Below are 21830 nucleotides of genomic sequence, written 5' to 3' on the forward strand. Positions count from 1 at the left end.
TGTAAGGACAGGTACATTTGACGATTGGCTTCACAATCGGGTATATAAGGGTTGTTGCGTTCTGTATTAGTGTAAAACAACTGCTGCACATCTACAAAAGTTATTGCCGCTTCCTCAGGAGATGGTCCGTCAACTCGACAATGCTGTTTGTCATGGAGTGGTGGCTTTACGAAATTACGGCATGAAACAGCGTGCTATTGCTCGGCAGTATGGCACCACTCAAGGTCAGGTGTCAAAGATCCTGAAACGAAATGCTCAGCGGGGTGTCCCTACTCCAATACCGAGGCCAGGACGTCCCCGCAGAACCACAAGGAGGGATGATCGCCAGCTGCACAGGTTAGTCCGCAATGGCCGCACCAAGTCAGCTAATCAGCTTAGGGCTGATTGGCAGCAACTGACAAATGTGCCTGTATCCAGAAGGCTAGTCAACCAACGACTGGTTCAAGCAGGCTATCATGCCAGGCATCCCCTGAGAAAGCCACGCCTGACCAGACAACTCCGCCAGCGCCGATTGCAGTGGGCCAGAGAGCACCGTCAATGGCAGCCAGGACACTGGAATCACGTGACCTTCAGTGACGAGTCTAGATTTCTGGTCTATCGTCAAGATGGCCGCGTCCAAGTGTGCAGACAAGTGCATGAAGCCCACAACAAAGATTGTATAGTGCCAAGAGTCCAGGCTGGAGGTGGTGGGGTGACCGTTTGGGCTGCTTTTCATGCAGGGGGCAAAACTGACCTGGTTGTTCTGAATGGAAACCTGAACCAGTTCAAGTACAGGGTCATTCTGGAAGAAACATTGCTTCCATTTGCTCGTGCAGCCTTTCGAGGAAACTTTGTCTTCCAAGATGACAATGCACGGCCTCATCGTGCTCGCATGATCCAACACTTTCTTGCTGACCGTGGTGTAGAGCATATGGAGTGGCCTGCCATGTCCCCGGATATGAATCTGATAGAGAACTTGTGGGCAGAATTAACGCGTCAAATCGACAACTTGGACCAGCAGCCGACCTCTTTGCGTGAATTGCAGCAGGCTATTGCAACTGCATGGCAAGCGATTCCTGTCCAAACCTTGGCAAATCTCGTGAACAGCATGCCTCGACGTGTACGTGCTCTCCTGAATGCTCGTGGGGGTTACACGAAGTACTGAACTGTAATTTTACTGTCCGTAATCCCAGTCATAATTCAGCTTTTGTTTTTGTTGAATTTTTTTTTAGCTAATGTGCAAAATAAAGAGATACTTCTGGAAAACGTACAGAAGTTTAACACAGTACTGTCCGTGAATTGAGTTCGATATCAGTTTACATCACTTTCAAGGATCAATTTATTTGCTTCGAAATGTCAAATGTTCTGACAGGAATCCCTGACAAGGTGGAAAAGTTTCTGTCAACCCTCGACTCGGATTCTGCAACTGGTCCTGACGGCATCAGCCCACGGGTCCTAAAATCATGTTCTTCAGCTCTTTCACTCCCTCTTTCTGTTCTCTTCATCCTCTCTTTTGCTCAAGGTCATCTGCCATCTGCTTGGAAATCAGCCAACATCACCGCTTTGCACAAAAAAGGTGCAAAAACAGATCCTAGAAACTACAGACCAATCAGCCTTCTCCCAATTATCAGCAAAGTCATGGAATCCATCATTGCTTCAGATATGAACTCTTTCCTCTTCTCCAATGGCTTGATCTCTGATCATCAATTTGGTTTCAGACCTGGTCACTCTACTCTGGACATGCTGCTTCTGCTTTCTCAACAATGGATGGAGATCCTCAACGCCAAACAGGAAATTAGAGCCGTCTCCCTTGACATTTCACGTGCCTTCGATACGGTCTGGCACCCTGCTCTGCTCACCAAACCCTCCTCCTTTGGTATCCATGGAAATCTCCATGCATGGCTGGCGGACTTCCTCTCTGGTCGTAGTCAACGCGTGGCCCTGAATGGGTTTCTCTCATCTCCTCTTCCTGTTCAGGCTGGAGTTCCCCAAGGTAGTGTTCTGGGCCCTGTGCTTTTTCTGGTCTTCATCAATGATCTCTCTGACTCTCTTGAAAATCCTCTCTATCTCTTCGCTGACGACTCTACTCTCTGTCGCTCCATTCCTCATCCCTCAGATCCGCAGTCTGCAGCCTCCTCACTCTCTGCAGACCTGGACAAAATCACAGACTGGGCAAACAAATGGAACATGTCTTTCAATCCTGATAAATCTCACACTCTTACGATGTCTCTCCGAAAAGACTGACTGGACAACCCTCCCATCCACTTTCTGAATAATCCTCTCCAAGAAGTTCTGTCACTCAAGCTTTTGGGTCTCACTATTTGCCATGATCTTTCCTGGGAAAACCACATTTCAAATCTGGCCTCCAAAGCCAGTCACCGACTGGGCATCTTCCGTCGTGCGAAGTCCTTCCTTGGCACACCTGAGCTCCTCACCACATACAAGGCTTTCATCCGCAGCTCTATGGAATACTGCTCTTCCCTCTGGTCTGGTGCTCCTGCCTCACACCTAGCTCGTCTTCACGCTGTTGAAACCAAAGCGTTCAGAATCATTGGAATCTCCCACGATGAAGCTAACTCCAAGGGCCTTTCACTCACTCACCGCAGGCAGGTTGGTGGTCTTTCCGTCTTCTACCGACTCCTCTCTGGCCTTGCCCCCCCAGCTCTCTCTGGGCTCTGTCCCCCAAATATTCCTACAGGTCGCACAAGATCTGCCTGCAACCCTCTTATGGTTAAACTGCCAAAATCATGACTTTCTGCTCACCTTCACTCCTTCATTCCTCTTTTCTCCCGCCTCTGGAACAAACTCCCTCACTCTCTTCAATCCCACTCCACCCTCCAGGTCTTTAAAACAGCTGTTCACCACCATCTCTTATCCTCCCCCATCCAAAACCTTGATCCTTTCTACCCCCGCTAATTTCGGTCATACCTCTCCCCCCCCCCCCCCCCCCCTTCCCACACCTCCTCCCCCCAAGCCCTCTCCCTCCCACACTTCTCCCTGCTCTCAAATGTTGTGGTTGTGTGCTTCCCCTTCTCTCCCCATCTTGTCTTCCGCTCCCTCTTTTTGTATATTTTGTTTGTCTGGTTGATTTGTTTGTGAAATAAATGTTAGCTCTTTCACGAGCCTCGATTCAGTATAGAAAAAAAGAAAAGAAAAAAAAAGTGTTTTTTGTTTCTTTTAAAGGTCACATTAACAAAATCTAGAATAATTTCAACATAATTCCAATGAACTTTTGGTTCTTCGTCATCTTGAAAAGTAAGTTCACCCCCACAAAAAAAATATTCCATATTAAATGCCAAGTCTGTATATATATATAATATATATATATGTATATATATATACAGTGAAACCTTGACTTACGAGTGCACCAACTTATGAGTTTTCCGAGATACGAGCCGTCGCTCGGGCGGTTTATTGCTTTGAGATGCGAGCCGAGATCTGAGTTACGAGCTTACGCCACCCGCCACCAGGTGGGTTCCGGTCACGTGGTTATCTTGCCGTGCAAGCATCTCTGCCGTATATCGCTGCTGCTTTGTTTTCGCATTTTGGTTATTTTGGAAAATTTCTTAGTTTTAACCATGGGTCCTAAGAAATTGAGTGCCAAGGGCAGTACTGAGAAGAAGAAGAGGATGATGTGCTTGGATATAAAATACGCAATCGTCGAAAAACATGAGCGAGGTGTGCGTGTTGTCGACTTGGCGAGGCAGTACGATCGTAGTACTTCTACGATATGTACGATTTTGAAGCAGAAGGAGTCGATAAAGGCTATAACGCCAGCCAAGGGCGTTACGATTATTTCAAAGCGGCAGCTTCAACTGTGACGATTGCGTGTATAACTTATAACAAAAATTATAAAATCAAAATAAAGATTTTATTATAACTTTTGCCGAACTGATAGAAGCCGAACGATACATCCCCCAGCAAATCTTCAACTGTGACGAGACAGGGCTCTTCTGGAAAAAGATGCCGAGGAGGACGTATATAACGGCAGAGGAGAAGAGCATGCCAGGCCACAACTTGTTCAGAGTGCCGGCGATAGCTCGCCTTCTCTTTGTGGAAGACACGGTGAGATCCTTAACATCCAACAACTAATGGGACGCAAACGGGGCGCCCAGTGTAGCGGTACACACATTGATGAATCACCCTGCCTGTGATTCACCCATGACAGGTTATAGCTTGGTCGGGATTCAAACCCAGGCTGGACAGTTTAGAGTCAAGTGTGCGTACCTCCAGTCCAGGCCATCTTGCCAACTTGTATGCTGCATACAGGTGAAATATAAAGCGCGAGATATTTTTATATATACTGTATATTTAAACAAAAATTGGTGTGGTTTTTGGCGGGCTGGAACGGATTAATAGCATTTCAATGCATTTTAATGGGGAAATTTAATTTGAGAAACGAGCAAATTGAGTTACGAGCTCGGTCACAGAACGAATTAAACTCGTAAGTCAAGGTTTCACTGTATATATATATATATATATATATATATATATATATATATATATATATATATATATATATATATACTGAAACACAAAAGAAACTTACCACCTTTGAAACCTTTAAATATCAACAATAACACTGCGTGTAGTAAATGTGTGAACTTATTTGTGGACAATAGTGTCCTCACTGTCAGACAAAACGGTCACGGATGGTCACTTGAACCTTCAATGGTCACTTCATAGCACAGCTGTTGAACAGCCGTTTTGACTGTCAGTGATTAGCCAAGGGGTACGGGATGATTTTAATGAGCTGCACGTGATGTCTTGATATTGGCTTTAAAAAGGCCAGTGCAAAATGGGCATTTCAATCAACATGCCACAATTGTCAAGGGATCAACGGCAGCGTGCCCTGGGCATGCTGCAAGGCGGACTGAGCTACCGTGAGTTCTGAGCTATCGCCAGTTCCTCTCCAGACACACTCACGCCCATCAGGACTGTCCACACAGAACCTTGACTCATCGCTGAAAGCGACCTCGTTCCACTGCGCCAAGGTCCACCCCTGATGCTGCTGGCACCATCTCTGTCGGTTGCGGCGATGGGCAGCCGTCATCATGGGGCCTCTGTATGGTCTTCTGGCAGTCAGACCATAGTCATGCAGTCGTCTTCGTGCAGTGTCATTGGAGATCCGTGGGTTTGCACGCCCCGGAGTTTCTGCCGCAGTGCGGGATGCTGGACGGAATCGATCCCGCAGGTGACTTCGGACCATCTGCCTGTCCTGCCTTGCAGTGGTGACTCTTGGCCTCCCTGATCGAGGTCTGTCATCTGCAGAGTTGTGGAGGGTGTCTCTGTCCACCAGGGCCGATATCATCTGGTGTGAACAGCCAAGGCGACGTGCCACCTCACAGTAGCTCAGTCCGCCTTGCAGCATGCCCAGGGCACGCTGCCGTTGATCCCTTGACAATCGTGGCATGTTGATTGAAATGCCCATTTTGCACTGGCCTTTTTAAAGCCAATATCAAGACATCACGAGCAGCTCATTAAAATCATCCCGTACCCCTTGGCTAATCACTGACAGTCAAAACGGCTGTTCAACAGCTGTGCTATGAAGTGACCACTGAAGGTTCAAGTGACCATCCGTGACCGTTTTGTCTGACAGTGAGGACACTATTGTCCACAAATAAGTTCACACATTTACTACACGCAGTGTTATTGTTGATATTTAAAGGTTTCAAAGGTGGTAAGTTTCTTTTGCGTTTCAGTATATATACAGACTTGGCATTTAATATGGAATATTTTTTTTGTGGGGGTGAACTTACTTTTCAAGATGTCTTAGAACCAAAAGTTCATTGGAATTATATTGAAATTATTCTAGATTTTGTTAATGTGACCTTTAAAAGAAACAAAAACCACATTTGACATTTCGAAGCAAATAAATTGATCCTTGAAAGTGATGTAAACTGATATCGAACTCAATTCATGGACAGTACTGTGTTAAACTTCTGTACGTTTTCCAGAAGTATCTCTTTATTTTGCACCATAGCCAAAAAAAATTGAAACAAAAACAAAAGATAAATTATGACTGAGATTACGGACAGTAAAATTACAGTTCAGTAGTTCGTGTAACCCCCACGAGCATTCAGGAGAGCACGTACACATCGAGGCATGCTGTTCACGAGATTTGCCAAGGTTTGGACAGGAATCGCTTGCCATGCAGTTACAATAGCCTGCTGCAATTCACGCAGAGAGGTCGGCTGCTGGTCCAAGTGGTCGATTTGACGCGTTAATTCTGCCCACAAGTTCTCTATCGGATTCATATCCGGGGACATGGCAGGCCACTCCATATGCTCTACACCACGTTCAGCAAGAAAGTGTTGGATCATGCGAGCACGATGAGGGCGTGCATTGTCATCTTGGAACACAAAGTTCCAAGATCGTCCATGCGTTATTGTTTTGATTATAGTTACTTTTGGTTTGAATTTCCTGTAACTTGTAATTATTTAATCGTGTTCTGCTCCTCGTGTGCGGCCTTGTAGTTGTACCCCCGTCGGTGTTTGTTATCTTAATCGTGTTTTGCTTGGCTCTTAGTTTTTTTCCCTTCTACCCCGAACATAATACTCTGTCTAACGTTCTAAATCCCCACCTCCCCCCCCCCCCACCCCCAAAAACCAAAAAAAAAAAAAAAAAAAAAACTTTTATTTTCCTTTCTCCACGTGTACTGTTGACTCATCCTGTATTTTCTGTCCAGGTGTGCTGTTCGCCCCGCCCCCATTAACTCCTTGCCATCCACCGTTTGCCCTTCACGTGACTCGTGGTGGTCCCTCTCGGCTCTCCCCCCGTTGGTATTTTTGTGCACATAAGATTGTTCACGGTTCTGTTTAAATATTATTTAAATATGTATAACCTTTCCCCTTCAGTGTTTTACTCAGTGGTATTTTACAACACGCTGTTTTTCTTCCTATTTAAAAGGCTTTTCTCAATTTCCTCTCCAACTCATTCCACCTCAAAAAAAAGAAATTCAATATCTTATACGTCTCCCTCACTACATGGTCTAAATTCACATTCATTCCATCCCTCCTCCATCATTCTGAACCGGATTGCTAACTTGAAAATCACAACAAACCCAATTTGTTTTCAATGTTCGTCTTTCATTAATCATCCACTTTCTAAACTCCCCTCTTGCCCCTCCCATCCAAATCCCTCCCCTTGCACCTACACTCCTAAACTCCCCCCTGGCCCCGCCACTCTTAAACTCCCCCCCTACCCCTCCACTCCTGAACTCCCCCCTTGCCCTTCCACTCCTGAACTCCCCCCTTGCCCTTCCCCTCCTAAACTCCCCCCTCACTCCTCCCCTTCAAAACTCCCCCCCCCCCAACCTCTCCCATTCAAATCTCCCCCCATACCATTCCTCTCCAATTCTCCCTCCTCCCCCCTCCTCCTCAAAGCTGCCTCCTCCCCACTTCGTCTCCCTTCTATCTCATACCTCCACCCCCCCCCCCAACCTTCTTCTTTCCTCTGCCCCCCCTCAAACAACCCCTCTCTGTGCCTCATCCCTTCACCTTCAAACCTTTCATCCTCCTCATCCTTCCCTTTCTTGGAACTCTTCTGCAATCGCTGACACACTAACAACTGCTCTCCCTACCTCCCCCTCTCATCCTTCATCTTACCCTACTCCTCCCCTCCCCTGTCCTGTACCCGATGCTCCCCCTCTCTCTTCATTAACGGTATGGACCTCAAACATCCGGGGCCTTCGCTCAAACCTGACTGATCTCTCCATACAGGTTGCTTCTGACAATCCAGACTTGATCTGCTTAACAGAGACTTTCCTCCTTCAAGATGTCTCTGATTCCTTAATATCTCTTCCTGGTTACTCCCTCCTCCGGTATGATAGACCTGAGCCTCGGCCTGGTGGTGGGGTGGCTATCTTTATCAAAAACTCTCTTCCTCACTCTCCTTGCACTGCCCTCTCTCCTCCTCACCCCCAGGAGTACCTCTGGCTACGTCTTCCTCTCCGCTCCCACCTTTTGTTCATATGTGTTCTGTACCGTCCCCCAAACAGTGATGACTCCATCTACATTTCACTGTCTGACAACATGGACCAACTTCTATCCACTCATCCCAACTCTCTCTTCCTCATATGTGGTGACTTCAATTGTCATCATGCCACCTAGTTGGGTGTGGGTTCCTCTCTCACCAGTCATGGCACCTCAGCAAAGGACTTCTGTGACTCACTGGGATTGACACAATCTGTCAATTTCCCGACCCGGATCTCAGCCAATGGAGTATCTTCTCTTCTAGACTTGGTTATGACTAACTTCCCTGCTAATGTCTGCTGCTCTTCTTCTGCTCCAATCGGTTCTTCTGATCATGTGCTTGTCAAAGTGGACATCTCTCTGGCCATTCTCAGAGAGCCTCCTCAGCGTCGACGAGTCTGGCATTTCACTCAGGCCGACTGGGACGGTCTTCAAGCAGCCATCAATCGTCTGGATTGGTCTCCCATCTCCACTGCCTCTGACATCAATTCTTCCTGGGAATTCTTCCAAAGCAAACTGATCTCTCTCATGCACAGATTTATCCCATCTCGCCTTCAGTTGTCTTACCCTTCCTCCCGTCCATGGTACACTGAATCTTGTAGTGAGGCAGTTGCCCTGAAACAACTTGCCTTTGCCTCTTGGAAGGCTAATCCAACTGAAGGAAATCTCAGTTCCTTCCACCAAGCTCGGAACAAGTGTGTGTCTACCCTCAGGAGTGCCAGGAAGCACTATCTCTCCTCACTCAAGAATGAACTCTCAAACCTTTCTCCTTCCTCCAAATCCTGGTGGCGTCTGGTCAAATCCGTTTCTGGTGTTTATTCCCCCTCCATCCCCTCCCTTACCTCAAATGGCCACACAGTTGACATCGCACGTGACAAAGCCGAATGCCTCAACTCTGTGTTTGCCTCAAAATCCTTAGTCCCAAACCCATCTCTCTCTGTTCCCACCTTTCCCAGTCGAACCAAACTGCTCCTGGACTCTGTGACCTTCTCTCCTGACAAGGTGGAGGAGTTTTTGTCAAACCTCGACTCTGATTCTGCAACTGGACCAGATGGCATCAGCCCACGGGTCCTAAAATCCTGCTCTGCCGCTCTATCTCACCCTCTCTCTGTTCTTTTCACCCTATCCTTTGCTCAAGGTCATCTGCCAGCATCCTGGAAATCAGCAAACATTACCGCTTTACACAAAAAAGGTGCAAAAACAGATCCTTGCAACTACAGACCAATCAGCCTGCTCCCAATTATCAGCAAAGTCATGGAATCCATCATTGCTTCGGATATGAAATCTTTCCTCTTCTCCAATGGCTTGATCTCTGATCATCAATTTGGTTTCAGACCAGGTCACTCTACTCTGGACATGCTGCTTCTGCTGTCTCAACAATGGATGGAGGTCCTCAATGCCAAACAGGAAATCAGAGCTGTCTCCCTTGACATATCACGTGCCTTCGATACGGTCTGGCACCCAGCTCTGCTCACCAAACTCTCCTCCTATGGTATCCATGGAAATCTCCATGCATGGCTTGCGGACTTCCTCTCTGGTCGTAGTCAACGTGTGGCCCTGAATGGATTTCTCTCATCTCCCCTTTCCGTTCAGGCTGGAGTTCCCCAAGGCAGTGTGCTGGGCCCTGTGCTTTTTCTGGTCTTTATCAATGATCTCTCCGACTCTCTGGAAAATCCTCTGTATCTCTTTGCTGATGACTCCACTCTCTGCCGCTCCATTCCTCTTCCCTCAGATCGGCAGTCTGCAGCCTCCTCACTCTCTGAAGACCTGGACAAAATCACAGACTGGTCAAACATGTGGAACATGTCTTTCAATCCTGACAAATCTCACACTCTTACTATGTCTCTCCGAAAAGATCGACTGGACAACCCTCCTCTCTACTTTCTCAACAATCCTCTCCAAGAAGTTCTGTCGCTCAAGCTTTTGGGTCTCACCATCTGCCATGATCTTTCTTGGGAAAACCACATTTCCAAGCTGGCCTCCAAAGCCAGTCGCCGACTGGGCATCCGCCGTCGTGCGAAGTCCTTCCTAGGCACACCTGAGCTCCTCACCACATACAAGGCTTTCATCCGCAGCTCAATGGAATACTGTTCTCCCCTATGGGCTGGTGCTCCTGCCTCACACCTGGCTCGGCTTCACGCTGTTGAATCCAAAGCTTTCAGAATCATTGGAATCTCCCGCGATGAAGCTATCTCTGAGGGCCTTTCATTCACTCACCGCAGGCAGGTAGGTGGTCTTTCTGTCTTCTACCGACTCCTCTCCGGCCTTGCTCCCCCAGCTCTCTCTGTGCTCTGTCCCCCAAATATTCCTACAGGTCGCACAAGATCTGCCAGCCACCCTCTGATGGTTAAACTGCCGAAATCTCGGCTCTCTGCTCACCTTCACTCTTTCATTCCTCTTTTCTCCCGCCTCTGGAACAAACTCCCATACTCACTTCAATCACACTCCTCCCTCCAGGTCTTCAAAACAGCTGTTCACCACCATCTCTTATCTTCCCCCATCCAAAACCTTGATCTTTTCTACCCCCACTAATTCACCCCAGATCCACCTTGTTTGAAATTCCAACTTCTTTCCTGGAAGTCTTGGCAGTGTCCATATGTTTTATACCTCTCCCACCCCCCCCCCTTCCCATGCCTCCCCCCCAAAGCCCTCTCCCTCCCACAGTTCTCTCGATGTCTCCATGTCTCTCGGTCCCTGCTCTCAAATGTTGTGTTTGTGTCCTTCCCCCTCTCTCCCCATCTTGTCTACCGCTCCCGATGTTATTTGTTTTGTGTGTCTGTTTGTCTTTCTGTGTGATTAATGTTCGCTCTTTCACGAGCCTCGATCTTGTATACGATAAAAAAATGAAAAAATTAAAAAAAAAGTTTCCTCGAAAGGCTGCACAAGCAAATGGAAGCAATGTTTCTTCCAGAATGGCCCTGTACTTGAACTGGTTCAGGTTTCCATTCAGAACAACCAGGTCAGTTTTGCCCCCTGCATGAAAAGCAGCCCAAACGGTCACCCCACCACCTCCAGCTTGGACTCTTGGCACTACACAATCTTTGTTGCAGGCTTCATGCACTTGGCTGCACACTCGGATGCGGCCATCTTGATGATAGACCAGAAATCTAGACTCGTCACTGAAGATCACGTGATTCCAGTGTCCTGGCTGCCATTGACGGTGCTCTCTGGCCCACTGCAATCGGCGCTGGCGGTGTTGTCTGGTCAGGCGTGGCTTTCTCAGGGGATGCCTGGCACGATAGCCTGCTTGACCCAGTCGTTGGTCGACTAGCCTTCTGGATACAGGCACATTTGTCAGTTGCTGCCACTCAGCCCTAAGCCGATTAGCTGACTTGGTACGGCCATTGCGGACTAACCGGTGCAGCTGGCGATAATCCCTCCTTGTGGTTCTGCGGGGATGTCCTGGCCTCGGTATTGGAGTAGGGACACCCCTCTGAGCATTTCGTTTCAGGATCTTTGACACCTGACCTTGAGTGATGCCATACTGCCGAGCAATAGCACGCTGTTTCATGCCGGAATTTCGTAAAGCCACCACTCCATGACAAACAGCATTGTCGAGTTGACGGACCATCTCCAGAGGAAGCGGCAATAACTTTTGGAGACGTGCAGCAGTTGTTTTCCACTAATACAGAACGCAACAACCCTTATATACCCGACTGTGAAGCAATCATCAAATGTACCTGTCCATACATTTTGTCACACCACCTGTGATATAATCCTGTTATTGACTTCTTGCTGTTACCGACAATCAGTGACATGGTTCTTTTAACAAATAAATCACCAAAGTGTAAAATAAACTCACCAGATTGATATACTGAGTTAAGAAAGTAAACCCAAGTCAAGAAAAAAAAATATTCCATATTAAATGCCAAGTCTGTATATATATATATATATATATATATATATATATATATATATATATATATATATATATATATATATATATATATATATATATATATATATATATATATATATATATATATATATATATATATATATATATATATATATATACATATATATATATATATATATATATATATATATATATATATATATACATATGTTATAAAACCGAAAAAATTGGGCCTTGAAGCCTTCAATCGGTGAAACCATCTGTCCATCCGTGAAGCCATTCATGAAGCAGTGTGACTATATGTCTATTAATTACGTACAGTTTGAACGTCTGTTGCATCCTGTCTATTAATTACGTAAAATTGGTATATACCTTTCGGCCCTTTAGAATGCTGAGAACCCTTTGGATTTGAAGACCCTTTATGTCCTCCAACACCCTTAGGACCACCAAAAGCCCTAAAAACCCCAAAGATCCAGAGGACCCAATGGACCCAGAGAACCCAAAAGACCCCGAAGACCTAAATACCCAGAAGACACCGAAGACCCAAAAGACACCGAAGACCAGTAACGACCCATACACACAAAAGACCCAAATACTCCAAAGACCCTTAAATACTCTGAAGACCATTAAAGACCCTGAAGACCCAAAATATCAAAAAGATCCTTTAGACCCGTAAGACTCCCAAGATGCTGAAAGCCCATGGACCCATAAGACCCCTTAGACCCAGTAGACCCATTAGACACCAAGATCCTTAAGAACACTTTTACCTTTAAGACCCTTACAATACTTTCGACACCTTTAGATCCCTTCACACTTTCGACCTTTTATACCCTTCAGATCTGTATACCCCTTGTAAAGACCCTGAAGACTCATAAGACCCATAAGTCCCTTTCGACCCCTTCCCTTAGACCTTACCACCATTTCGACTACTTAGACCCTTCAGACAGATTAGACAGCTTGGACCCTTGACCATTTAGAGCTTTGCACCACTTGGACCTTTTTTGATTACAAATAAATTACAAATAAATAATATAAACAATATTACAAATAAATTTGAACAAAACCAATGTTTCTATTATGATTGGTGTAAATCATGACAACACAGCAACTCAAGTTCAGTCAGGTCATTATCCTCAGTTTGAACAAGCCCGTACCTCTGCGGCGATGTGTGGTGAGGCGAGCATAGCGAGCCGATCCACGCTATTAGGCTGTATATTGCAAGAAGACTTCATAGATGTTTGTGTGGTGTGCGTGTAAAAGGGGTCTAACGGGTCTTAGGAGTGTAAACGTCTAAAGAGTCTAAGTGGTCCAAATAATCTATAGTGGGTCTATAATGGTCTAAAGGTGTCTAACTCACGGTTCCAAGGGTCAAGGTTGCATAAAATCATCAATTTTCATCTGAATGATTTAAAATTTGAAGGATTTGGATATTGGGTCACAGACCTGGTTCACCAAAAATCAGAACAATCGATTTAGCCTTTTTGACATGTCAACAGTTTCCATGACAACAATTTACCCCATTATAATCAAATGGCCCATTTGTGAAATTATGTTTCTTGTTTGTCAGTCTGCTTGTGAGCGTGATATCTAAAATATATATATATATATATGGATTCGGACAAAGCTTGGTGGACAGGTTGGGTTGGTGAAAAGAACAAGCAGGTTAGACTTTGGTTAAGGTCTGGATGCAGATCTGGCCTATCAGTGGGATACAAAACGTCAACTGTTCAACCTGGTGGAGCTATGTGCTCTACCGAGTGCCGTTCTAGTATGATGACGTTGGTCTGATGGCAATTCATGAAAATTTGAGAAATACCCCTGAATCAGAAACTTGGCAACCTGCACTTGGTTAACTAGCCAGTATGCAACGTTACCAACTAAGGAATAACGGCTGAACACGAGAAGTTCAACTGCAAATGGAGGATATAGGCACACCTGGAACAGCATTGAGTTGTACTTATGGCTTTTTGCCAAGACAGCAAATGCTGGTCTCTGGTGGTGAAAAGGTCTATTGAAGTGTACTTGGTGGCTGAGCAAACAGAGCACTTTCAAACAAAGCACTTACCATTTTTTGGTGGAGTTTGTGTGGAATAACTCGTTCATGACCTGGTTATTATCTAAAACAGTGACCACACTGGATTATTGTTCACCTCTCAACCCATGATGTCTCGTGATGCTGATATTCCAGGTTGAAATCCCACTTAGTACATTGATTTTTCATCGTCTACTAACGTCCTTGCGATTGATGTGGAAGTACAACCTTGTGTTCTCATGTCCTTGTCCTACATGCAATTTATGTACAAGATGGCTGACATAACCCTTAGATCACTATAAAAAAATTCTGATCATTATGATACATGTGATGTTTAAACATTCATTCATAACTTCATCTTAGATGTTTCAAATTAAAAAAAATTAACCATTTAAATAACACACAAATAATGCAATGCAACAGTTACAGAATCATGATGTGACACAGTCATTGTCGTCAGCAACGGACACCATTTACTTTTGTGACACAAGTAGAAAGCACCAATGACATACTTTCCTTTCTCGATTTTCCATGAATTCCATTCTTTTTTGTGAAACATTTACTTTTGCTTTATTGGGTTTATGCTCAATATTTTTTCATTTAATTGAAGGATGTCTATCATGACATTTAAAAGGAAGTGATGAAACTCACCTTCTGCTGGGGAAAGTACTTTGCAGGTAAGAAACAGCAAAAGCAGAAGCTGGACGTGAGGCATGGGGGTGACGTGAAGCATGGTGGAATGCCGACTGTGACTGAGCTGGGAGCATCCGTTCCCCTCCTCACCAATCCTCACCCCTCCTCCACTTTCTCGAACTTGCTTTAATGCTCTTCGAATGTGCACACGAGTTGAACAACCTCTTGTTACCTTCCAGGACCCTATACTAGTTCTTCCCTTTCTCCAGTTCTCCTTTGTGCTCCTTGGTTTTGTTTTTGTTTCCAGCTGCACTCCAGAAATCTCTGATGCTTCGATCTGCTTTCCAGCAGTCCTCACCGCAGCCAGGTGCCCCCGAGGGGTCCTTTGATTCTCGTTGCTGTTCCCCAGTGATTCTCACTGCTTGTTGTCTTTCTTTAGCATAGATCTTCAGAAATGCTTACAGCTGAACTTTGCTGCTTGGCTCACCTCGCTTTTCCTGTGGATAGAAAACATCGAGGGATTGTTAGAGTGAGCGGCTTTCCCCATTCTAGATTTACGATGCACTTGATGAATTGCATTTGTTGAGGTAGACCAATAAACCGAGGATTTAAGCTCACAAACAAGGCACCATGAACCATAAGGTTGAACCTGGAACACGCTTACCGAGATTACTTGGTGCCGATTTAATGAAGGTTATTGGGCACTATCGGCATCGTACAGTTTCTGCCGAGTATCCTACGGGTTCCCATCGCTCCTCCATCTTGCTACCTGTGGACAACAGTCAACATGAACATTTATGGCATTTCATCATCAAAGCTTCACAAAAGCATCATCAAAGAGGACTGCTAGCTAAACACATTCATCAGAACGAGTGACCCAGCCAGCCATGAACGCTCCTCAGTGTACCAGATACTTGCACATATTTGGCAAGTGTAGCGATTCCCAGTCATAATTGCAAGGCTTTTTCACATTTCACTCTTTTCACAGCAGCACTCATTGGGAATGAAGGACCCACTCACAAGAATTTTGGCAAAAACAATGCAGCTCACCGCTCCGAAGCAGTGCAGATATTCATGGGATTCAAATTGTTCAATTGGTCTTTGTAAAGCAAATCTAAATGAAACGTACTTGGACCAAAGCTCTACGTACTGCTAACGCCTGCTACATTTCTGTTATCAATACATGCCACCATACAAAATGCTCGCGAATACTTTGCCAGGAGCAGATTAATCGCTTCAAATGTAACACCGATAAATAAACCCTTTACTGAAATGTATGTTTGTAACATTAACTGACACAAGTATCCATTTTCAGTGATGCTCTTGGAGCTTAATCATCTGTGAAATATTCAAGTGTATTAACCAGTCCAAAGGTACTGGCGAGTGATTTTGCAAGATGGAAACGCCTTTCGAGGCCATTTTTCCCCGCAAGGCGGGGGTTGGCCTTTTTCGGGCACCGTGGTCCCCTTTTTGAAGCAATGTTTTACAGCCGGATGCCCTTCCTGCCGCCAACCCTGTTAGTTGCCACTTGCAACACAAGGAATTACCAGTGAACTGGTACTCAATTTGCCGACCTCGGAAGGATGACAGGCTGAGTCAACCCCCCTGGCGTTAATTCAGCGATTGACCGGGATTCGAACCCAGGATCCTAGGATCCCAAGCCGGCACCCTAACCGCTAAGCCAACACCAGGCTATATGATTTTGCAAGATGGATAAGGAATATCCAGTTTTTGCAATTCTCCCTCTCAAAAACTCTTTTTAATAAGGTACCCAGCTTGCAAAAGGTTGGTGGATAAAATTCCACTACTTTTAGTTCCAACCAATGTACCATTCTCTGTGATACAGAATGTTGGTTCTGCCAAAGCAGTTTCTTGGTCTGGGAACATGCTGGGCCGTTTGCCGTCTGTGTCCCAGCGGTAGTTTGAGCAGGATTTTGTAATTTGACCAGGGTGCCGGCAATAGCTAGCCTATCTTCACGAAGGACACTGGAGGATCTTTAACGTCCACCAACTAATGCCGGCAGATGGGATGCCCAGTCTAACGTCCATCTCAGGATTGGCACACGCATTAATGAATCACCCTGCCTATGGAACAGTTTATAGCTGGGTCGGGATTCAAACCCAGGCGAGACGGCTGAGAGGCGAGTGCACATACCTTTAGGCCATCCTTTTTGTTAATACACCTCAATCACCTAATTATCTCACACAATGATAAGGGGTGAGGTGAAAAATACGTGAAATTTTCATCAGGATCACATCCAAGTCCAGAAGGTCAGCGGTATTAGTCCGGAACCGTTGGCATTTCGTCGACAGTGTCGGAATTTGATTGGGTCAATATCAAGATGGCGTTGGCAGCTCTGGTGGGCTATTTGGGATAGGTCATTCTAAAGATAGCAGCTAAGATCTCCATATTATCAATCATAATTCATGTTGCTAATATTAATTCATTGCCTTATTATTCTTTCATTGAATGGATACACTGAATAATCTGAAAAAAAGCTCACCAACTGGTTTGGCCTTTCCAAACTTGCATGAAAAAACAAACAAACTTACTTCAACCTTGAAACTTCATAATGCTCAAATTTCTTCAGTATCCAATCATCAATTTCAAAAATTAAACATTGTCCTATTTGCTTGCACTTGCTTAAATATGCTTAAGATTCTACAGTATCGTTTGCAAACAGTCGACTGTTTGAATTCATGAGTGCAGAAGCAAAACGTTTATGAAGGAAAGAAGGAGAAAGGAAGGAAAGGAAGTTTCTTCTCTTACAGACTTGGCATTTAATATGGAATATTTTTTTTGTCGGGGTGAACTTAGTTTTCAAGATGTCTTCGAACCAAAAGTTCATTGGAATTATGTTGAAATTATTCTAGATTTTGTTAATGTGACCTTTAAAAGAAACAAAAACCACATTTGACATTTCGAAACAAATAAATTGATCCTTGAAAGTGATGTAAACTGATATCGAACTCAATTCATGGACAGTACTGTGTTAAACTTCTGTACGTTTTCCAGAAGTATCTCTTTATTTTGCACATTAGCCCAAAATTTTTTTTATAAAAACAAAAGTTAAATTACGACTGGGATTACGGACAGTAAAATTACAGTTCAGTACTTCGTGTAACCCCCACGAGCATTCAGGAGAGCACGTACACGTTGAGGCATGCTGTTCACGAGATTTGCCAAGGTTTGGACAGGAATCGCTTGCCATGCAGTGACAATAGCCTGCTGCAATACACGCACAGAGGTCGGCTGCTGGTCCAAATGGTCGATTTGACGCGTTAATTCTGCCCACACGTTCTCTATCGGATTCATATCCGGGGACATGGCAGGCCACTCCATATGCTCTACACCACGGTCAGCAAGAAAGTGCTGGATCATGCGAGCACAATGAGGCCGTGCATTGTCATCTTGGAAGACAAAGTTTCCTCGAAAGGCTGCATGAGCAAATGGAAGCAATGTTTCTTCAAAGAATGACCCTGTACTTGAACTGGTTCAGGTTTCCATTCAGAACAACCAGGTCAGTTTTGCCCCCTGCATGAAAAGCAGCCCAAACGGTCACCCCACCACCTCCAGCTTGGACTCTTGGTACTATACAATCTTTGTTGTAGGCTTCATGCACTTGTCTGCGCACTCGGACGCGGCCATCTTGACGATAGACCAGAAATCTAGACTCGTCACTGAAGATCACGTGATTCCAGTGTCCTGGCTGCCATTGACGGTGCTCTCTGGCCGACTGCAATTGGCGCTGGCGGTGTTGTCTGGTCAGGCGTGGCTTTCTCAGGGGACGCCTGGCACGATAGTCTGCTTGAACCAGTCGTTGGTTGACTAGCCTTCTGGATACAGCCACATTTGTCAGTTGCTGCCACTCAGCCCTAAGCCGATTAGCTGACTTGGTACGGCCATTGCGGACTAACCGGTGCAGCTGGCGATCATCCCTCGTTGTGGTTCTGCGGGGACGTCCTGGCCTCGGTATTGGAGTAGGGACACCCCTCTGAGAATTTCGTTTCAGGATCTTTGACACCTGACCTTGAGTGATGCCATACTGCTGAGCAATAGCACGCTGTTTCATGCCGTAATTTCGTAAAGCCACCACTCCATGACAAACAGCATTGTCGAGTTGACGGACCATCTCCAGAGGAAGCGGCAATAACTTTTGGAGACGTGCAGCAGTTGTTTTCCACTAATACAGAACGCAACAACCCTTGTATACCCGACTGTGAAGCCAATTGTCAAATGCACCTGTCCGTACATTTTGCCATGCCACCGGTGATATAATCCTGTTGTTGACTTCTTGCTGCGACAGACAATCAGTGACCTGGTTCTTTTAACAAATAAATCACCAAAGTGTAAAAGAAACTCACCAGATTGATATACTGAGTTAAGAAAGTAAACCCAAGTCAAGAAAAAAAATTCCATATTAAATGCCAAGTCTGTAATAGCTATATTTACTCGAGCAAGTAAAACTAATCCAATCAAACTTGAAAAAAATATTTATATTCGCAGTCCATGCCACAAAAGAAAGCATTTGAAATATAAAGCCCATTAGACAGAAAAAAATTCCAAGCTCGAATGCACAAATACATGAAAGTACATGAAACATACTACATCGCAGCAGGAAACTACTCAATGAAAGAATGTGCATTGCCTTAGAGCAAACGAAGCCACAATCAAAGTCTATGTGATATAATAATAATATTATACATTAGAATTTGGTATTCAACCTCATTGTCAATGAAAGTGCCACAACTTCCACACAGGCTGATTCAAAAGTCTATTAATTGGTTCACGAGTTATCAAGTGACCACTATATTCGTCATGTGTGTGCGTCTGTCTGTGTGTGTCTGTCTGTCCACAGCATAACTACCCGATGATATCATCCGATCTTGATGAAACTTGGGTGGGAGGTTGATATCATGATCTAGTTGTGCCCTGCCGAGAGTGGGCGTATTGTGCCCATTGTGGGCGGAGCAATGCCCGAAAAAGATGTCTTTTTAGGGGGTAATCGAGTTCCAGCTACATCTTCTCCGAGGGGTTTGGTGGAATCTGACAGGGGTTTCGATATTTGGTTAGGCCAATGTCATGTGTCTAGCTAGCCCCACGGAGCTCCATTTTTAATTTTTTTTTTCCCCCCATTTCTTTTTTCACCGAATTTTCGGTATTAGTTAACTAACCTCATAACTGATTATACATTATTTTCTATCTCATTTCAAGGTCAGCAACCTTCGTTTTGAAATTTCCGGGCCTGGCCTGTCCGGGCCTGTTTCGGTTATAGTCCGCCCTTTTGTCATTGAATACCACTCGCTCGTGAACCATCGTCGTCTCCTGACTTGTTGTATTTAAAATGGAGTGACGATGTGTCAAATTCCCGACATAGTCATGGCCAAATATAATGGCACCCTTGCACTTTTTTCAAATAACGCACCATAAAACCATTTCTTCCAGAAAACTGTTAAAATAAAAATATATTTGTAAATGTATATACTGTATGTATATATATATATATATATATATATATATATATATATATATATATATATATATATATATATATATATATATACATATATATATATGTATGTATGTATGTATGTATGTATATATATATATATATATATATAGATATATATATATATATATATATATTGCTAATTACACCAGTAGGCAGAGTGCCTCTGGTGCACAAGATCAAATAACCAGGCCACTGAGGAGGTAAAATGAGGTGAGGGTGGGGGAGAGGAAATCTTGCCCCACCTTGCTCTCCATTTATCTTCAAAATGAATGAATAAAACAAATTCCAGGCACTAAAGGAAATTACAAACGACAGGAAAAGTAGTGGTTCTGGAGTCTCTTCAAGATGCTTCTCGTCTTTTTACATTGCCTCCATCCCAGGATCACTCTTCAAAGCCTTAAAAAAGTCTGCTCACAGCCACCACATGCCAAGCCCCATTCCTAACAGTGATGTTCTACTTTAGCTCCTGACCTTTTTTGTCTGTCTGTGACATGAGCATTTATATCCCTTTACCCTTGTGGTAGTAAACTACCTACACACTCTGTAATTTACTGCTTTTATGAACTGCAATACCTGTTATTAAAATGATTCATTAATCACAAAAACATTCTGCAGGTTCATGCTTTCGTTGTCGTTCTCTTGTTCTCTCTCTCATTCTCTCTCTCGTTCTCTCTCATTCTCCCTCCCTCTCCATCCCTCTTTCTCGCACACACTGTTTGTTGATGTCAGGGATATACTGTCAATGTATCTCAGGTCACTCACTGTTCCTCAAACATCTCAAGAATATGGCAGCAGCTTTTTTAGTGTAAAGAACTATAATTAAATAATTTTTTTCACTTTTAATAAATAAACAACAGCATCGAGCTCTGGGTATAGTTTGGTAATGCTTGTTTCAACGGACGTCATGCAGTGTTCATTTTAGTGAAACAAAAAGTGCAATTCAGACTTGAATTCCTGGATAAAATGTGTAATATTCAATAAAATTTTACCACCCACCTAAGGTTTATCTGTGTTTGTCTGTCTATCTGTCTGTCTGTAAATAGGATATCTCAAAAAGTTTTGGACGGATTCAGACAAAACTTGGTGGAGAGGTTGGGGGTGTGACAAGGACGAATCAATTCGATATTGATGAAGATCCGAATCCTGATCTGGATCAGAGACTTTTTAATTATTTTAAAGTGATAGGACCAATAACGATATATATTTCAAAAAGTTGTGGACGGATTATGACAAACCTTCGTGAATTAGTTGGGTAGGTGACAGGAACAATACATTAGATTTTGGTTCAAGTCCGAATCCCGATCTGGCCCAAATCCTCAATTTTCATCCGATTGACTTGAAATTTGAATAGGATTTTCATTCAGTTCACTGAATTCAACCAACAACTATTTTTGAGGTCAGCATAGGTCACAAGGTCAACATAGGCCAAAGGTCAACATAGGTCACAAGGTCAACATCAGCCAAAGGTCAACATCGGCCAAAGGTAAACATCGGCCAAAGGTCAACCACATTTTTTTCGAATTTCTAAAAGCCTCAATTTTCATCCGATTGACTTGAAATTTGAATAGGATTTTCATATCAGTTAACTGAATTCAACCACCAACTATTTTTGAGATAAACATAGGCCAAAGGTCAGCCACTTTTTTCATCGTTCTAAAATCGTCAATTTTCATCCGATTGACTTGAAATTTTAATAGGATTTTCATATCAGCGAACTGATTTCAACCACCAACTATTTTTGAGATCAGCATTGGCCAAAAGGTCAACATAGGCCAATGGTCAACAACCATTTCAAATTGCTAAAATCCTCAATTTACATTTGATTTACTTGAAATTTGAAT

General features: G+C 44.2%; 1 protein-coding gene across 13 annotated transcripts in view; it reads right to left on the reverse strand.

Annotated features, from left to right (window-relative positions):
• Positions 1-21830, reverse strand: part of LOC137421571 (adhesion G protein-coupled receptor L2) — a 638565-nt gene that overhangs the window by 468730 nt on the left and 148005 nt on the right. For all 13 annotated transcript variants that reach the window (XM_068107767.2, XM_078771230.1, XM_068107766.2 and 10 more), the window contains exons 2-3: positions 15141-15245; positions 14495-14973 (exon numbers count right to left, since the gene is read on the reverse strand). In XM_068107767.2, coding sequence (XP_067963868.2) covers positions 14495-14576 — 82 coding nt within the window. In that variant the 5' untranslated portion in view covers positions 14577-14973; positions 15141-15245. The remainder of the gene's footprint in view (positions 1-14494; positions 14974-15140; positions 15246-21830) is intronic.

The sequence above is a fragment of the Myxine glutinosa genome, chromosome 2 (genome assembly GCF_964187855.1).
Source record: "Myxine glutinosa chromosome 2, kmMyxGlut1.1, whole genome shotgun sequence".
NCBI classification, from domain to species: Eukaryota; Metazoa; Chordata; class Myxini; order Myxiniformes; family Myxinidae; genus Myxine; species Myxine glutinosa.